General features: G+C 41.5%; 1 protein-coding gene across 3 annotated transcripts in view; it reads left to right on the plus strand.

The window, feature by feature from the left end:
* The first annotated feature begins 263 nt into the window (after positions 1-263).
* MARK1 (microtubule affinity regulating kinase 1) overlaps positions 264-19306 on the plus strand; it is a 156839-nt gene continuing 137796 nt past the window's right edge. For 2 of the 3 annotated variants that reach the window (XM_062210374.1, XM_062210376.1), the window contains exon 1: positions 264-383. In XM_062210374.1, the coding sequence (XP_062066358.1) occupies positions 333-383 (51 nt within the window). In that variant the 5' untranslated portion in view covers positions 264-332. The remainder of the gene's footprint in view (positions 384-19306) is intronic. The other variant, XM_062210375.1, reaches the window with a different exon arrangement.

Consider the following 19306-nt stretch of genomic DNA (forward strand, 5'->3'; position numbering starts at 1 on the left):
ACACCGCCCCCCGGCTCCGTTTCCCCGCCTCCTATCCCTCGGCGCCGCATCCTGCCGTGCTACTGCTCTCGCCTGGAGCCCTCGCTGGCTCTGGCCCGCGTCGCCCGGCGGCGCCGCCGCGCGGAGCGGCTCCCCCTCCTCTTCCTCCGCGTCCTCTTCCCCCTCTCCCCCGGCGGGGCCGCTTGTTGCACCGCCCCGCGGCCTGCGGGAGCCGCTCGCCCGGGCCGGGCCCCGGCCTTGTGCTCGCCTCTGCACTCCCTGCCTCTCGCCCTCGGGGCCCGCACCCGAGCCCGGCCGGTGAGACCCCGGCCCGACCCCGCCGCCCGCACAAAATGTCGGCCCGGACGCCATTGCCGACGGTGAACGAGCGGGACACGGAGAATGTGAGTAACCGAAGCCTCCCCCGGCAGCGGCGAGGGCGAGACCCTCCTCCCAGCCGCACTTCTCCCCGGGCTGGGGCTGCCGCACGTCCCCATCCCCCCACCCCAGGCGCGGCCACCCGCGACAGGGTCTCCACCTGGTGCCTGGCGGGACCCTCGCCCACTGCTCAGCCCTATTCATTCCAACCCCATTGCGCTGCGTTGCCCTCCACGCTGAGGGTGGGGGCACTGGCGGTGGCGCCCTCTTGCCCAGAGGTGGTCCTCCGGGAGAGGATGGGGTGATGGAGGGCAGGGAGGCGGAAGGCGAAGTCAGAGTGGGCGTCCGGGATTGCTTTCTCTCTACCTCTGCGTTCTGTATCCCCACCCGAGTGGGTGTCAGCTTCATGAGAACCCACGAGTGAGCTACCCCTACACCCGTGCCTTTCTGGATCTTTCAGCCTTTTGCATACCCCCCCCACCCCACCCCCCGCATTGCCCCATGACTTTGCTTTTTGTAACATTGGGTCCACGTTTTGGGTCATGGGCACCAAAGAGGGAAGCTCTAGAATGGAAGCAGAGATGCGCGCGTGTGAGTTTATGCTGTGTGAGACTCTTTGGCAGAGATGAGTAGAAGAATTTTACCGGCAGCTTCTTGTGGACCAGGGGTTACAGCAAAATGTTCAAATGCCGCCTGAAGCCAAGTGCTTTTTTATTCTCTGCCTCTAGTCAGGGGTGATGATTCAGGGCAGGTTTTACTTTAAATATCTCCCTTCCTTCTTGGAGTGTCACAAGGTGCATTTCTTTGAAGGAAGGATTTTCTGTGTCTGATCAAATTGCCCTCAGGAGTTTTTATCAAGATGCAGATGTACCTGGTGTTTAAACTCCGAAAACTAAAAGAACAAGACCAGTTGTATTTCCGCCTAATGAAACAGTTGTGTATGTGTGTGTTTGTGTGTGTGTGTCCAAGTTCCTTTGTGGGTAAGGTTTTATATTTTGTTTTTGTTTCATGTTTTACCCCCCTCCCCCACCCCCCATGACCTGGAAATAGGCCCTTAGCAAATTTTCCAGCTAGTTTTAAGGAGCTACTGGGGTACTAAGTTTTGGTCTGTTGTTCAGAGCACTCTGGTAGTCTGCTTAACTCGGTCAGCCCTCCTGCCAGTGACTTCATAGGCTCGGTAAAATATAATAATGAAGTGCTTTGGCATTCTTAGACAAAAGGGGTGGGAGACAAGAGATACAAGCCTGCTTGTGAAGCCTTGGAGGGATGTGTAAACATTATTTAATCTTGGAGAGAAGGGGAGCACAGAAACTTAACCTAATTATATGAAGAGAATAGAAATTATAGTAAGAAACCATTTTTAGAAGATCCATGAAGATGCTTCAGAGTATGCTTTTGTCCTCTTTAGTGTTGTTCATTTAAAATAGTAAAGGTAGTGTAAGGCTGCCGTTCTCATAAATTATAATGTAATTTGCATCATAAACGTTTTTTAAAATATGATTTCTGCATAATTTGGAGAGATTGAAGGTCAGAGAGAAAGGAAGAATTTGGTTAAAGTTGATTTTAAAGCCAAGTTGATACAGGATTTTTCTAAGAGGGACTCAGAAAAATTCTTGTCATTCACAAGTGTGAATGAAAAGACAGATGATGACCCTTGTTTTATTAACAAAATACTGTGTCAGTTAACCAAGGAGGAGTGTAAAAATGCATTGTTTGTATTTTCTTTGGGTTTTGATGAATAAAACTTCTCTTGTTTGAAGGTGGTGTTTTATGCAGACATGAAATAGCATTAAAGAAATATGCATCAAGGAATAGTACAAAAGCCAGCATGTTTGTAAGACTCCTCCCAAAAGATTTTAAGCTAAGCAGTTGTAGTGTACAACATTTTGTTGTACCTCCTGAAGACAGTTATACTGTGTAAAGTCATTTGCTGTGTTTCTGAATATTATTTCAGAGTCACTTTTATGGTCTCGCCCCTTATTGTGTTGGATATAACTGAGTCTCCAGATCTTTACCCACATCCTAATTTTGTTCTAATTGCTGTGGAAAGTGTTCATTGTACTTCAGCTGTTAATCAATAAGTATGCGCTGAACTCTGGTTTTTAGCTCTAAGGCAATATAGAATAGTATTTTAGACAAGGCCTCTCCCCTCAAGGAGCTTACAGAAGAGGTAAATGAAATTCTAAACAGTATACCATATAAGGTAGTGTGTATTAAGAACTTCATTGGTTTTTAAGTGTTCCAGGTGTTTACCAAAGGGCCCACCACTGGTGACTGTTAACTCAGCATTGATGTCTCTCTTTATTCTCCAATTGGTAGTAAATGACATTATTGATCCTTACCTCTCAGGGATGAAGAAAAGTAACACAACTGCTTGTAAGCTAATGTGTTACTGCTAATATGGCAGTCAAAGTGTACATTTGTTTGTAGTCATTTTGATCAAGTGATTGATTTTTAAAACATTTGTGAAAATTTTTATATTTATATGACTATTAAAGGCTTCCAAGTCCTTTGAAATATCTAAAGATAGCTAAAATCTTATATTTATCTTATAAGTTAAAAATCAAGAAATTTTTTTTAAAAAGGCATCTTGGTAACATATGGATTTTGTGTCCTTGGGAAAATGTACTATCTATTCTTCCCAATATGACTAATAGACACTCAGGATAAATTTAAAACTTCAAAAGTTGAATGTTGTAGCGCTGATTTCTTATATACTGCTACTGTGTATTGTAGAGTGAGAAAGAATTGCTTTGCTTTGAGAACATTTCTGTGTTCTTTTTCAGGAAGATTTTCTTAGATGAAGGCTTTGTGTGTGGCTTATAATATGGCCTCAACGAAATACAGCCAACCAACCAATGATTAACTTTTTTTAAGCATTGAACAATTTGTAATAAAGTAGGAAAGACATGTTGCACAAAATAGAATTTACACAAAATGTGTTTGATTTTATGGTGTAAGGAGCAAGTCCAGAACAAAATGTGTATTTGAAAAATTTCTTTTTTTCTTCTGTTAGATTATACTTGGATAATTCCAGCATGCATGTAAATAATATATTAGTATTACTATTATGTGCTTTTAAATGAAATAAAATTTTTTTACTGTTTTAGAAAAACTCAACTACGCTATTCTTAAAAATATTCATTTTATTTGAAAGAGAGTTAGCAACAGAGAGACAGGGATAGATCTTGCATCTGCTAGTTCATTCCCCACATGCTTGCAACAGCCAGGGCTGGGCTAGGCTAAAACCAGGAGCCAGGGACTCAATCTGAGTCTCCAGTGTAGGTGGCAGGGACTCAAGTATTTGAGCCATCATCTGCTGCCTCCCAGGGTACACAATAGCAAAGAGCTGGATTGGAAGTAGAGACAGGACTGAATCCCAAATGCTCTGATATGGGATCTAGGTGTCTCAAGGAGCCACTTAACCATTAGGTCACATGCCTACCTCATATTATGGTAATTTTTACAGGTCAAAAATGCCCTGGCTAGTTTTCTGTGATGAAATTTTGATCAATTTGAAGGAAGCTGATTTGACTGTTTCTTAGGATGTTTGAAAGTTGAATTAGGTTATATTCAAGAACTGTTAAAACTGTTGACAGTGAGTCTTTGGATAGATCTGAAATTCAAGATGGTAGCTTAAGTACTTCATGTGACTAAGTTATCCTTCAGTAGTTTGTCCTGTGGGAGTCACTGTTAATAGCTTGAAAACGAAAGAAGAGAGCAAGCATTTGCCACTATCCCTGTGTTTATGCAGTACCATGTGCATCCCCCGTAAGTCACAGTACCTATCACATTGCCTCCTAATTGCTGCCTTTGTCTCTTTTTTTCTTCAAGGTTTATTTATTTATTTGAAAGGCAGAATTACAGGGAAGCAGAGAGAATGAGGGGTCTTCCATCTGCTGGTTCACTCCCCAGATAGCAGCAATGGCCGGAGCTGGGCTGACCCAAAGCCAGGATACAGGAGCCAGGAGCTGCTTCTGGATCTCCCACGTGGTGTAGGGGCCCAAGGACTTGGGCCATCCTCTAGTGCTTTCCTAGGCCATAGCAGAGAGCTAGATTGGAAGTGGAGCAGCTGGGACTCGAACCAGAGACCACATGGAATGCTGGCACTGCAGGCGGTGACTTTACCCACTATACCGCAGCGCCGGCCCCTGTCTCCTTTGTTCTTTATTGCTGATGCCCAACATAGTTATTAGTGGTAGTATAAAAGAGATCAATACTCTACTATTTTCCTCCTTTTCCCTACTTATTATCTGGAAATATTAGGGACATTGCTTACGAGTGGATGTAATATGTTTCAACCTGAGAGACGGAAGCATTTGGAAGCAAAGTTTAGTGACCTGCCAGAGGATATAATGAATCTCTGATTCTTGTCTACTCATGCTGTTGTTTCTCGGAAGTGGCTTTTTTTTTTGTCTCAGAGATTTTAGAAGAAGATATGAAATGATGTAAGTTATGAGGACTAGGGCATCCCATCCTTATCTCTACTTCTGAACCTTTATTATTTCTACTGTGTGGAGTGTCCTGCTCTTTCCCTTTTTTGTCAAACTTACAAGTGCTGCTTTGTGAATTGGCTTATGGTTTTAACAAAACTCCTGAACTGATGGCAGCCAACATTTCTGTCTGTTGTAGTTGAATGCTGGTGTGTGTAAAAGTGTATGCTAGGCCGGCGCCGCAGCTCAATAGGCTAATTCTCTGCCTGCAGCGCCGGCACACCGGGTTCTAGTCCCGGTCAGGGCGCCATATTCTGTCCCGGTTGCCCCTCTTCCAGTCCAGCTCTCTGCTATGGCCCGGGAGTGCAGTGGAGGATGGCCCAAGTGCTTGGGCCCTGCACCCGCATGGGAGACCAGGACAAGCACCTGGCTCCTGCCTTTGGATCAGCGCGGTGTGCCGGCCACAGCACGCCGGCCGCGGCGGCCATTGGAGGGTGAACCAATAGCAAAAGGAAGACCTTTCTCTCTGTCTCTCTCTCTCTCACTGTCCACTCTGCCTGTCAAAAAAAAAAAAAGTCTATGCTAATAGCGTCCAGTGTGGATGTGCAGGGCAGTCCATTTGGAGAAGAAACTGCTGGTGTCGATGACTTCATTTCTGACTTACATGCTTGTATTGTCTATTTTTAAAAGCTCCTGTAATGTAAAAATAGCCAAATAACTTTTATTTTTTTATAACGTATTTTTTTCTTTATTTTTAAGGTTTTATTTATTTATTTGAATATCAGAGTTACAGAGAGAAAAGGAGAGATAGAGAGAAGGAGAGAGGTCTTCCATCCCTTGGTTCACTCCCCAATTGGCCGCAACAACCGGAGCTCTGCCAATCCGAAGCCAGGAGCCAGGAGCTTCCTCAGGGTCTCCCATGTGGGTGCAGGGACCCAAGGGACTTGGGCCATTTCCCACTGCTTTCCTAGGCCATAGCAGAGAGCTAGATTGGAAGTGGTACGGCTGGGACTTGAACCACTGGATACCGGCACTGCAGGTGGCGGCTTTACCTGGTATGCTAAAGTGCCGGCCCCAGCCAAATAACTTTTAAATTATTAGTCTCTTTTCCTATCTGAAACTTTAGGGGTCATTTTCCCTTTTTTTAAAAAAAAATAATTAAACTTATTTGAAATGCACGCACATACACACACACACAAACACTACAGAGGAAGAGGGAGAGATCATCCATTTGCTTGTTTACTTCCCAGATGCCTGTGTTGTGACTGGGCCAGGCCACAATCAAGGGGGCCCTAGAACTCAGTCCAACTCTCCTCTTTGGGTGGCAGGGACCCAACAACTTGAACTATCACCTGCTGCCTCAGAGGGTGTATAGTAGTGGGAAGCTGGATCAGAAGTGAAGTTGGGGCCGCTGCTGTGGTGTAGTGGGCTAAGCCTCCACCTGCGGCACTGGCATCATAAATGGGCACTGGTTCAAGCCCTGGCTGCTCAACTTCTGATCCAGCTCTCTGCTATGGCCTAGGAAGGCAGGAGAAGATGGCCCAAGTCCTTGGGCCTCCTGCACCCATGTGGGAGACCCAGAAGAAGCTCTTGGCTCCTAGCTTTGGATTGACTTAGCTCCAGCCATTGCAGCCATTTGGGGAGTGAACCAACATATTGAAGACTTCTCTCTCTCTGCCTCTCCCTCTCTAAGTGCCCTTCAGATAAATAAATGAATAAATAAATCTTTAAAAAATCATTTATAAATCTAGATACTCTGGTATGGGAGGTGGGCATCCCTAGCAGCGACTTAACTGTTCCACCAGATGCCTACTCCTTTTCCACTTTTCTGGATGAATATCTTTAGAACTTTTCTTAGTGAAGGATTTTCAATCATAAATTTTCTTTATAAAATCTTAAAATAGGGCCAGCAATGTGGTATAGTGGGTAAAGCTTCTGCCTTCAGTGCCAACATCCCATATGGGCGCCAGTTCAAGTCCTGGCTGCTCCACTTTCAATCCAGCTCTCTCCTATGACCTGGGAAAGCAGAAGATGGTCCAAGTCTTTTGACCCCTGCGCCTGTATGGAAGACCCAAAGAGGCTCCTGGCTCCTGGCTTTGGATCAGCCTAGCTCCAGCCATTGCAGCCATTTGGGATGGAAGATGTCTGTCTGTCTGTCTGTCTCTCTCTCTTTAACTTTGCCTTTCAAATAAATAAATCTTTAAAAAAAAATCTTAAAACACATTTTACCCTTATTATTGAATGATATCTTTGCCCAGATTATAACCTTAGGTTGACAGTTTAATTTCTTTCACTGCCCAGAAGATAATGTTCTGTAGTCTACTGATAACCATTGATTCTATTCAAAAGTCATCTGTTAATTGATAGATGATCTTTTCATCTGCTTTTGTCAAGTTCTTTTTTTGGGTATAGTTTCACTACAGTACATTTAGGTATGTTTTTGTTTTCACTGAAGCAAGAGGAAACATCCAATTTATGGTGAAGCTTGAGTGGAAGAATTGTGAAATCATTGAGTCTTTACAAAAAGTTTATGGGGACAATGCCTCAAAGAAATCAGCAGTTTATAAATGGATAACTCATATTAACAAGGGAAGAGATTATGTTGAAGATGAAGCCCACAAGCAGATCACCCACGTGAATTTGCTAGAAAAAAATTAGTCTTGTTTGAGCATTAATTGAAGAGGACTAGCAGCCGAAACAATAGCCAGCACCACTGACATATCCATTGGTGCAGCCTACCCAATTCTGACTGAAAAATTAAAGTCTAGGTAACTTCCTGCTTGATGAGTTCCAAAACTGTTGGATAGATCAGTTCCAGATAAGAGCAGAGTTTTCAAAGGAAAATTGAGATAAGTGGGATCAAGATCCAGAAGCATTCTCCAAGAACTGAAGTGGGAAATGAAACATTGGCTTTACCACTATGATCCTGAGCATAAAACATAATCAAAGCAATGGCTACCAAGAGGTGGAAGTAGTCCAGTCAAAAGCAAATCAACTGGTCAAGAGCAAATGTCATGGTAATAGTTTTTAGGAAACTATCTTTTAAGCAGTATTTTATAGTTTCCAAGATACAGGTCTTTTGCTTCCATGGTTAAATTTACTCTGAAGTATTTTATGCTTTTTTTTTTTTTTTTTTTAATTTGACAGACAGTGAGAGAGAGAGAGAGAGAGATAAAGGTCTTCTTTCCATTGGTTCACCCCCCCCCCCCAAATGGCCGCCACAGCTGGCTCTATGCCGATCCGAAGCCAGGAGCCAGGTTCTTCCTCCTGGTCTCCCATGTGGGTTCAGGGGCCCAAGCACTTGGGCCATCCTCCACTGCCTTCCCGGGCCACAGCAAAGAGCTGGACTGGAAGAGGAGCAACCGGGACCAGAACTGGCACCCATATGGGATGCCGGCACTACAGGTGGAGGATTAACCAAGTGAGCCATGGCGCTGGCCCCTGCTTTTTGATGCAGTTGTAAAAGGGCTTTATTTTCTTAATTTCCTTTTCATATAGTTTCTTATTATATATAGTAATACAACTGATTTTTGTGTGTTGATTCTTCAACTTTGCTGAATTTGTTGGTTAGTTTTGACAGTTCTTTTGAGTGTGTAACCTTTCCAATTTTCTACATATGAGATCATCTCAGTTTTAAGCAGATTATTTTATTTATTCCTTTCTGATCTTTTTATTTCTTTTTCTTGTCTAATTACTCTGGCTAGGACTTCAGTACTATTATTATGTTGGCTAGAAATGACAAGATTGGGCAAACTTGCCTCATTCCCAATCTTAGAGAAAAAAAAAACTTTGTTTTCTACTGTTGGATATGATATTAGCTACATATTTAAAAAAGATTTATTTTACTTATTTTAAGGGTGGTGGGTGAGGGAGAGAGAGTGAGAGAGAGATAGATTTATTGATTGTTTTTCTTTCATCTATTGGTTCATTCCTCAAATGGTTGTAATGGCCAGGGCTGGAGCCCTGAAGCCAGGAGCCAGGAGCTTCTTCCAGGTCTCCCATGTGGGTGCAGAGCCCAAGGACTTAGGCCATCTTCCACTGCTCTCCCAGGCATGTTAATAGGGTACTGGATCAGAGGTGGAACATCCAGGACTTGAACTAGCACCCATACTGGATGCTGGCGTTGCAGGCTTTGGCTTTATTCACTCTGCCACAACGCTGGCCCCAGCTACGGGTTTTAATATATGGTCTCTAGTATGTTAAAGTAATTTCCTTTATTACTGTTTTGTTGAGTGTTTTATTGTGAAAGGGTATAGAATTTTGTCAAATACTTTTACTACATCTTCTGATGATCATGTGATTTGTATCTTCCTTCTGTTAATGCTGTATATTACATTAACTAACGTTGGTACGGTGAACTCTCCTTGGATCTCAAGAATAAATCTCACATGATTATGGTGTATATGCCCTTTTAAATTTCCTGTTCAGTTTGGTTTGGTTTGTAGTTTTCTTTCTTTTCATTCATTCCTTCTCTCTGTGTATTTTTTTCACTTATGTTCATTAGGATTATTGGTCTATAGTTTTGTTTTGGGTAATGCTGTTTCATAAATTTAATAAATTAAGTTAGGAAGTGTTCCTTCTTAAATTTTTGGAAGAGTTTAACAAGATTAATGGTAATTCTTGAAACATTTGTGGATTCATCAGTAAAGTCATTTGTTCCAAAGGCCCAAGAACCAGGACTCTGATGTCTGAAAGCCAGAGAAGATGGATGTCCCAGCTCCAGAAGGGAGAATTCACCCTTCTTCTGCCTTTTTGTTCTTTTTGGCCTGCCAGTGAATTGAATGATGTTTACCAAATTGAAGAGTGTATATTCTTGCTCAGTCTGTTGAAACCTAGAAAGGATGCTTTATCAGGTATCCAAGTATCCTTTAGCCCATCCAGGTTGACATGTAGGTTATTTGATTTTAGTAATCATCTGTTTCTTCTGTGTCATGTAATTTGTTGGCATATAATTATTCATGATGGTTTCTTATAATCCTTTTCATTTCTGTGGAATTAGTTGTAATGTCTGCTCTTTCTGATTTTATTTGCTTGAGTCTCTGTTTTTTTCTTTTTCTTTTTTAAAGATTTATTTATTTATTTGAAAGTCAGAGTTACACAGAGAGAGAGAGGAGAGGCAGAGAGAGAGAAGTCTTCCGTCCAATAGTTCACTCCCAAGATGGCCACAATGACCAGAGCTGCACCGATCCGAAGCCAGGAGCCAGGCTTGTGGGTTTTCCATGTGGGTGCAGGGTCCCAAGGACTTGGGCCATCTTCTGCTTTTGCAGGCCATAGCAGAGAGCTGTATTGGAAGAGGAGCAGCCAGGACTCAAACTGGTGCCCATATGGGATGCCAGCGCCAGCCCCCTCTGTTTTTTTCTTAGTCAGCTAAAGGTTTATCAGTTTTGTGGATTTTTGAAAAGCCAACTCATAGTTTCATTGATTTTTTTTTTCTGTTTTTTCTATTTCATTTAGTTTTACTCTAATCTTTATTATTTCTTCCCTTCTGCTAATGTTGGATTTAGTTTGCTCTTCTTTTTCTAATCCTTGTGGTGTAGATTTAGGTTGTTTACTTTAGATCTTTCCTTTTTTTCTATGTAGACATTTTTTAATGAAGTCACTATAAACTTCCTTTTTTGTATTACTTTTGCTGTGTCTCATAAGTTTTGGTATGTTGTGTTTTTGTTTTCATTTATCTTAAGATTATTTTCTAGTTTCCCCTTTGATGTCTTCTTTGACCCACTGGTTGTTCAAGAATGTGTTGTTTAATTTCCACATATTTGTGGATTTTCCAGTTTTGTATCTGTCATTAATTTCCAGTTTCATTCCATTGTGGTCAGTAAAGATACTTGGTATGATTTCAATCTTAACTTTGTTAAGATTTGTTATGTGACATGTTGTCTATCCTGGAGAATGTTCCGTGTATGCTTGAGAAGAATGCGTATTGTATGACTATTGAGTAGAATGTTCTATATATGTCTGTTAGGTCTGCTTGGGTTATAGTGTTGCTAAAGTTCTCTATTTCCTTGTTGATATTATTTGTTTGTTTTTTGGTCTAGAGTTCTATCCGTTATTCAATGGATAGGATATTGGTATATACTTTTCAAAAATATTTGTTTATTTGAAAGTTTTAGAGAGGGAGAGGCAGAGAAATCTTTAATCAACTGGTTCACTCCGTACGTGGCCGCAATGGCCTTGGCCAAAACCAGGAGCTCCATTTGTGTGTAGGTGGCAGGGGCCCAAATTCCTGGGTCATCTTCCACTGCTTTTCCTAGGCAATTAGCAGGAAGTTGGATGGGAAATGCAGCAGCTGGGACTGGGACTGGCGTCCATATCTGCAGCCAGTGTTGCAAGCAGTGGCTTTACCTGCTATGCCACAATAACGGCCTCAGGTATTGGTATATTCAGTCACTATTATGTTTCTGTCTATTTCTGCCTTTAGCTTTGTCAAAGTTCGCTACCTATATTTAGTTCTAATGTTGGGTGCATATATATTTATAATTGTTACACCTTCCTCTTGAATTGACTCTTTCATTTTATGTAATGTCTTTGTCTCTTGTGTGGCAGTTTCTGACTTAAAGTCAATTTTATCTGCTACAGGTATGGCCATCCCTGCTCATTTGATTACTCTTTTCATGGAAGATCTTTTTCCATCCTTTTACTTTCAGCCTGTGTATGTATTTAAATCTAGAAAGAGTGTCTTACAGATAGCATGTAGTTGGATTTAGTTTTCTTCATCTATTCAGTCACTCAGTCTTTTGATTGGACATTTAATGTATTTAGGTTTAATCTAATTAGTGATAGGGGAGAACTTATTGCCATTTTGGTAATTGTTTTTTGTCTTTCTTGTACCTCTTTTGTCCCTCTAGTGCTCACTTCTGATATGTTCATTGATTTTTTTTTTTTTTTTGTCGTGACATCTAAAATATGCTGGCTTCTGTCGGCAGTCAGCACCCCTCCCCCCAAAATGCATGCATGCTACATTCTTTTCCCCCAATCTGTTGAATTTTCAGCCTCATCAATAATATTTAATTTCATCAATTACATATTAGTAAATGTTCTGAGATTTTTCTGTCAAGCCAGTCTTGCCTTTTAAAATAGTCTTTTGGTGCTTGCTTATTTTTATGATTTTATCTTCATTTCCCTAAATATTTAATATATAATTATTTACATTCTGTTTCTGGTAATTCTATTATCTAAAGGCCCTGGAGTTTAGGTCTTACATGCCTACTAATTCTTATCCTTTGTAGTTGTTTCTTTTTGTATGTGTTGGTCTTTGTTGGTGAGTTCCTATTTGCCCAGTTTTTATCTGTGTGAAACCTGGGGACTAAACTGAGAATGACTTCCTCCAGAGGGAGTTTGTGTTTCCTCCTACTGGGATGCCCTACTGACATGGGACACTTGAGTTTCCTATAGGGATCCTGGCCCCATGAGGGTTTTGTGTTCAGCTCTCTCACCATGTCCTTGGGCCAAAGCTTAGATACTTGACCCCAGAATAACTCTGGGTTTGTGGAAGCTCTCAGCTGTTTACTTGTTTTTTTTTGATGGTTGTTTGTTTTAGGTTTGTCCTTGAATGGCTTCTCTTACTTTTTTTTTTTTTAATAAATTTACTTTTTTTAAGGATTTATTTATTTATTTGAAAGGCAGAGTTACAGAGAGGCAGAGGCAGAGTGGGGGGATGAAGGGAGGGAGGGAGGGAGGAAAATCTTCCATCCGATGGTTCATTCCTCAAATGGCTTTAACAGCCTGAGCTGGGCTGATCGGAAGCCAGGAGCCGGAAGCTTCTTCCTGGTCTCCCACGCAGGTACAGGGGCCCAAGGACTTAGGCAGTCTTCTCTGCTTTCCTAGACCATAGCAGAGAGCTGGATCGGTAGCGGAGCAGCTGGGTCTCAAATCGGCGCCCGGGATGCGGACATCGCAAGTGGCAACTTTACCCGCTGCGCCACAGTGCTAGCCCCAAATTTTATTTATTTATTTATTTATTTTTTTTTTTTTACAGGCAGAGTGGATAGTGAGAGAGAGAGAGAGAAAGAAAGGTCTTCCTTTTTGCTGTTGGTTCACCCTCCAATGGCCGCTGCGGATGGCGCATCGCACTGATCCGAAGCCAGGAGCCAGGTGCTTCTCCTGGTCTCCCATGTGGGTGCAGGGCCCAAGCACTTGGGCCATCCTCCACTGCCTTCCCGGGCCATAGCAGAGAGCTGGCCTGGAAGAGGGGCAACCGGGACAGAATCCGGCGCCCCGACCGGGACTAGAACCTGGTGTGCCGGCGCCACAAGGCGGAGGATTAGCCTGTTAAGCCACGGCGCCGGCCCAGAATGTGTTTTATCTTGCCTAATTTGTTGTAAAAAGACTGGAATAAGTGGGTGATTACAAATTTCCATACTTACATGATTTTGTTACCTTCAACCATAGGTCTTTTCTGAAAGTCTTATATATGCATACTTAAAAATGTGCACAATTTTCTGTTTATGTCTTCCATTTCAAAAATTTTAGTAGCTTTTGGAAACCTTTTGCTATAGTTATTTAAATGATTAGTTTTTAAGAGCAGTTAATTGTTATCAGGAGAAGTGGAAATTTGCTATCAAACTTTTACAAAAACTTTCATGTAATTATTGGATGGGTGAAATATAAGCATCATAATTAAATAAGTCAATGAATACTTCATTGCTTTCATTTATGTGAAGTGCCTTCTTTAGCCAAGACAGTCACTGACATCAAGTATTAATTTAACAAACTAAACCTATGACCAGCCCTTCAGTTTTCTTTATAATAAATTGTTAAGCCAAAATTTAAAAAAATCTAGAAACATTCATTCGTATTATGTGATAGTAATATTTTACTACTCACTGGAAAATTTGTACCATTATAATTTAATGCTTTCATTTAAAAAAAACTTTAAAAAAATGTATTTATTAGAGAGAGAGAGTAAACAAGCAAGCACAGACCCTCCACATGCACTTAGATATCCACTTGAGACATCTACTTCTTAAATGGCCACTATGGCTGTGCTAGGCTGGGGTTAGAGCCAGGAGTCAAGAACAGGGCAATCTAGGGGCAGGCATGGTGGCACAATGGGTAACTCATAGCTTGTAGTGTTTGTATCCCATGTTGGAGTGTTGGTTTAATTCAGGTCATGGCTCCGCCACTTCTAGTCCAGCTTCTTGCTAATGAATCCTGGGAAGCAGAAGAGGATGGTTCAAATGCTTGGGCCCACATGGGAGACCTGGTGGGATTCTTGGCCCAGTGGATGGAATAGATATATATGTTGCTTTTTCTTTTGGAGTACAAGGAAATAAAGAAACACGCATTAAAAAATGCAATCCAGGTCTCCCACATGGATGTCAGGAGCTCAACTACTTGAGCCATGGCTACTGCCTCCCAAGATGTGCATAGGCCAGAATCTGGAGTCCAGAGCCAATGGTGGTATTGAATTCCAACGGGGGACACAAGAGTCTTCACTGAGGCTTAACTGCTGGTTCAGATGCCTGCCCTCAGCTTTTTAATGTTTTGTAATGTACAAGATTATTTGTAAAGTAATTCAATTTATGATTCTTATAGGAGTCTCTACTTAAAAAGTATAGAGACCTTACAAAATAAAAAAAGTTAGTTAGCATTGTTCTTAATTGTTCTGTGTATGGAGCTTTGTCTTTCTAAGAAAATTGGAAATACTTTGAATCCATGGAAATACTTTGAGGCTTTGAACCTATTTCTAACATTACTATGTATATTGTGTATTACATAGTATATTCTTTGACCTATTTTTTGATATTCAACACTTTAGTAAATCAGGGTCTGTTTATTCATTTATTCTCAAATAAAGTGAGTTTATAAACCACCTTGGAAGATTGTTTCAAGTTCTTATTCCTAATTTCTGCTTCCTCTCATTCCATGTTCTTACTCAGTTTCTCTAGGATGAAGTCCAGGAACCTCTCTTTCTTATGATCCATAGGTAATTCTGATGCAGGTATCCACTGACTAGGCTTTGGAAAATACTGATTTATGTTATGATTATTATATTGTAATAACTCAACTTTTGACTAAAATGAAAGAAGAGTTATATAGTTGGTAGTTGTCTTATAGAAAGTAGAGTGGGAGAAATGACAAATCAGTCATTTGTAAGTAATGACAATAATAGAAAATACCAGGGAATTGTCTGATTTGGAGGTAAGAAAGTATGTGTATGGCACTTGTATTTATGAGATAAAAGAAGGGACTAATAAGAGGAATTCTATATTGTCCTTCCTCTTCCAGCTTTATGTGGTTAACCATATTGTTGGAGGAGTTCACCTATGGCTCTTTAGGTTATAGACTGAATATTTCATCCAATAAAGTATTTAATATTTTTTGATCACTGTATTAGTTTAGTCGGGGAGTAAACAAATCAGAAGCTGAGAAACAGCCCAGAATTTTAGTGAACTGCCTGTAAGGAATATGGTAACAGGTTAGCCTGGCTACTTTTTCCTTTTGGAATCAGCAGTGCTGCTTTCACAATTTGAAAAGAGGGTTTGCTTTTATTTCCTTTTCTATTCATTTCATCACAATTGAAGACGATAGGGTACAAAGGCAAATGAAACCTGTTCTCTGCTCTGCAGTGACTCAGAGCCTGAAGAGGGAGAAAGCCACAGAGACAAACAAGTGCAGCAGAAAGTTCCTGTTCCTTGTCATCTGACTGATCAGAACACAGAACAAAGAAGGAAGGGGGAGGCAGGAAGGGTGCTCAGGACAGCCTTTGGACTAAGGCCTGAAAGATAAGTACTCCTTCACCAAAGGCTCCATAGAAAGTTGAGTTGGCGGGAAGTAGAGGGTACTGGGCTGATGGAATTATGCACAGAGGCCCTGCATGTGATGCTGAGAGCAGAGGAGCCATAGCGTCCTGGGGGAGAGGGCAGCATTTTGTAAGAGAACCTAAGCGGAGTAGGCAGTGCTTTACATGCTTCAGCAAGAACTGGTGCGGGAGGTTGCCATAGCCCTTGGGAGTTATTAAGTACAGGGTCAGCATAGTTAGATTTGTATTTTCTTTGTGCCTGTGTATTTTAGAAATGTTCTGGTTTTTAAATTCAGTGAGCTACCTTCTATGGCCCATGGCAGATCTTTTAATAAAACACTTATGGGGGCCAGCACTGTGGTGCAGGGGGTTAAAGCCCTGGCCTGCAGTGCCAACATCCCATATTGGCACTAGATAAGAGTCCTGGCTGCTCCACTTCTGATCCAGCTCCCTGCTAATGTACCTGAGAAAGCAGTAGAAGATGGCCCAAGTGCTTGGGCCACTGCACACATGTGAGAGATCCAGAAGAAGCTCCTGGCTTCTGGCTTCGGATCAGCTCATCTCCGGCCATTGCAGCCATTTGGGGAGTGAACCAGCAGATAAAAGACCTCTCTCTCTGTGTCTCAACCTCTCTCAGTAATTCTGTCTTTCAAATAAATAAAATATGTCTGTGTTTTTTTAAACACTTAGGAAAGCATAATTTGGTGCACTCGGAGAAGGATTTGGTAAAGAGGAGATGCCAGAACCTGACAAAAGTCAGCCAAACTTCAGCTGAGCTCTTCGGAGCCTTAGTCTCAACTTGGCCTCAACTTTGGCCTTTGGTGTCCCATTGCAAAGAATGCTACTCAGTCAGTTTAGTGAGATATCACCCTTGATATCTGACCACCTTGATATCCAATTGAGTTTTTTAGTCCCTTACTCTTGCTGTGCCTTCTTTGTAATTTTCTATCCACTGACCCCCTCATTCTGCTTCTTGTTTATAAATCCCCAGTCATTTTGGCTGTATTCAGAGTTGAGCCTGGTCTCATCTCCTCTTGAATTGAGTCTTCCTTACTGTTTTAACAAGCCATCAGAATTTTTTTTTTTTTTTTTTTTTTTTTTGACAGGCAGAGTGGATAGTGAGAGAGAGAGACAGAAAGAAAGGTCTTCCTTTTTGCCATTGGTTCACCCTCCAATGGCCGCTGTGGCCGGCTCATCTCGCTGATCCAAAGCCAGGAGCCAGGTGCTTCTCCTGGTCTCCCATGCGGGTGCAGGGCCCAAGCACTTGGGCCATCCTCCACTGCCTTCCCGGGCCATAGCAGAGAGCTGGCCTGGAAGAGGGGCAACCGGGATAGAATCCGGCGCCCCGACCGGGACTAGAACCTGGTGTGCCGGCGCCACAAGGCAGAGGATTAGCCTGTTAAGCCACGGCGCTGGCCTCAGAATAATTTTTTTTAACACGTTAAGAAAAGATAATACATTTCATGATGAAATCCCTTTCACATTTCATTGTGATGCTGTGTTTTTGTTTAAGGTTAGAGAAGTCCCTGGTTATCATTAAACAATCAGTAAACTAGAAAGTAGAGCTTCTTTAGATTCAGGGAAGAAGAATGGGGTGAAATAAAGGGGCTAGAAGAAGGATTTAGCAAATGCTGGGATTTGTAATTCATTGTCCTGTAATGGCATTCTTTGTGATTTTAATCAGTGGCGAAAACAGTTGACCTAAGAGAGAAGATTTAGCTGCTGCTTCATTCTGATTTAGATTTATCTTTTTTATCACAATTTTTAAACTTCAGTTACTTTAAGAAGGCATTATTGCTATTTAAAGATAGTCTCCAATCTGCTTGTCTTGGTGAAAAGAATCTAGGGATAGAAATCTGAAAGGTATGGTGCTAATGACTTATTAGCCAGTTTATCTTGGGTGAGTCACTTCACTTTTCTTCTTTATGGTTCTTAACTGGTATCTGTTACTTTGGTACTTACCTATAAACTACCTTGCATAGTTTTCTCTCTAGAAATTATTTATCAACTGAATAGCACCACTATGTCATGTCACTGTTAATTCTCTCTTTACTGCTTAAATACCAAAAAGTAGAGGGAAATAAAATACAAAAAAAAGTTCATGGAAAATTATGTTAAAAGATAAATTTGCTCTGGTGCAAACAAAAATTGAAATCCCTGCAGTTTTTTCACAGTATGCAATTTTTTTAAAGATTTATTTTATTTATTTGAAAGGCAGGGTGATAGAGAGAGAGAGGGAGAGACACAGGGAGATCTTCATTGTTGTTTCAATCTCCAAATGGCTGCAAAACCTGGGCAGGACCAGGCTGAAGAAGCCAGGAGCCTGAAACTCCATCAAGGTCTCTTAGGTGGGTGCAGGGGCTCAAGAAGTTGGACCATCTTCTACTGCTTCCAGGCACATTTAATCCTCGGCACCACAATGGGGGCCCCCACAGTATGCATTTTACATGACCTTCTTGAAGACACCTAGTATGTGCCAGTGGTTGCATGTTTAAGCCCAGGGAATTGGCATTTCAATGAATTCTTAAATATCTGTGCCTGGAAGGCATCCTAAGGGGAAAAGTCTTAAATACAGAAGGCTGGGCATGGCTTGGTGATGGCTTCCACCTTTCCCTTGTACCTTCTTCTCTCCGGAAGAAGGGGCAAACACTGAGGACAAGAGAGAGTATGTTGAGGAGACTGTACTCCCTTTCTGCCGGAATTGAGGATCAGGTTGCTAATTCTCCATTGTGTGCCCTTTGTGGCAGTACTTTCAAACTGTACTGTATTTTTCTTAGCGCTGCACAGTTCTTAAGACCAAGAATACTTTCATGACTCCCATAGCAAGTGAGTAGTGGTTTTGGGCACTTTGCAGATTTGCTTGCTTATGCTGGGTTCAAAACAGCCAGAGTATATCAATAAAATACAATTTCCTTCCTATAGTACTTTCACAGTTCAGTATACACAGTAACAACTCAGTAGATGTTTAGTAGATATATACAATTAAGATTCTATACACAGTAACAACTCAGTAGATGTTTAATAGATATATACTATTAAGATTCGTTCTTTGGAAATGCTGAATTATTTTAAAATTTGAGGTAGTGTAATAAAGAGCAATATTGGCTTTTTATATTCTGATCAGTTTTTATGAACTTAGTGCACTTTATGAACTTGTATATTGAAGAGAGACCCGTCTCCTCATTTTCATGTACATAAGTTAAAATTTCAGTGTGCTTCAAAAAACTTTATTTACAAAGTGAATTGTCATTTAAGTTGGCATGATTATTAGCTTATATTAGGGAATAATTTCTGAATTTTGTTAGATTTATTGACTGAAGGTCTTAGAATCAAGCTTTGATTACCAGAGTCTTAAATTAAGTCAAGTGTAATGATTTAAGGAACAAGCAGCTGTGTAGTTTCTGGCAGGAGTTTGCTATAATGTTTTTGTACTTGTGGGAATGAAAGAATTAGGAAGTTTCTGAAAGAATTAACACCACAATTTTAGGTGCAATTTGGGCAGATGTTTTACTCCCTGGGGACTCAGTTGCCTTAGTGTGTAATGTCTTCTGGCAAGCAGTAGGGAAAAGCCTCTGGAGTTTTATGAAGAGTAGGGGAGTGTACCTTAGGGAGGAGTGCCTCTGTGTGCAAACACAGGCTCCGGGCCCTGCCTGTCTCCTGTATCAGCCCCAGGCTGTTTGTGGGGGCAGTAGGGGTCTTCCTCCTCTGTATGCATAGTTCAGAAATAGAGACCAGATAGCTTCTTGGTTAACTACACATTCACTGAAGCTAG

This window comes from Lepus europaeus, chromosome 14 (genome assembly GCF_033115175.1).
Source record: "Lepus europaeus isolate LE1 chromosome 14, mLepTim1.pri, whole genome shotgun sequence".
Lineage (NCBI taxonomy): Eukaryota > Metazoa > Chordata > Mammalia > Lagomorpha > Leporidae > Lepus > Lepus europaeus.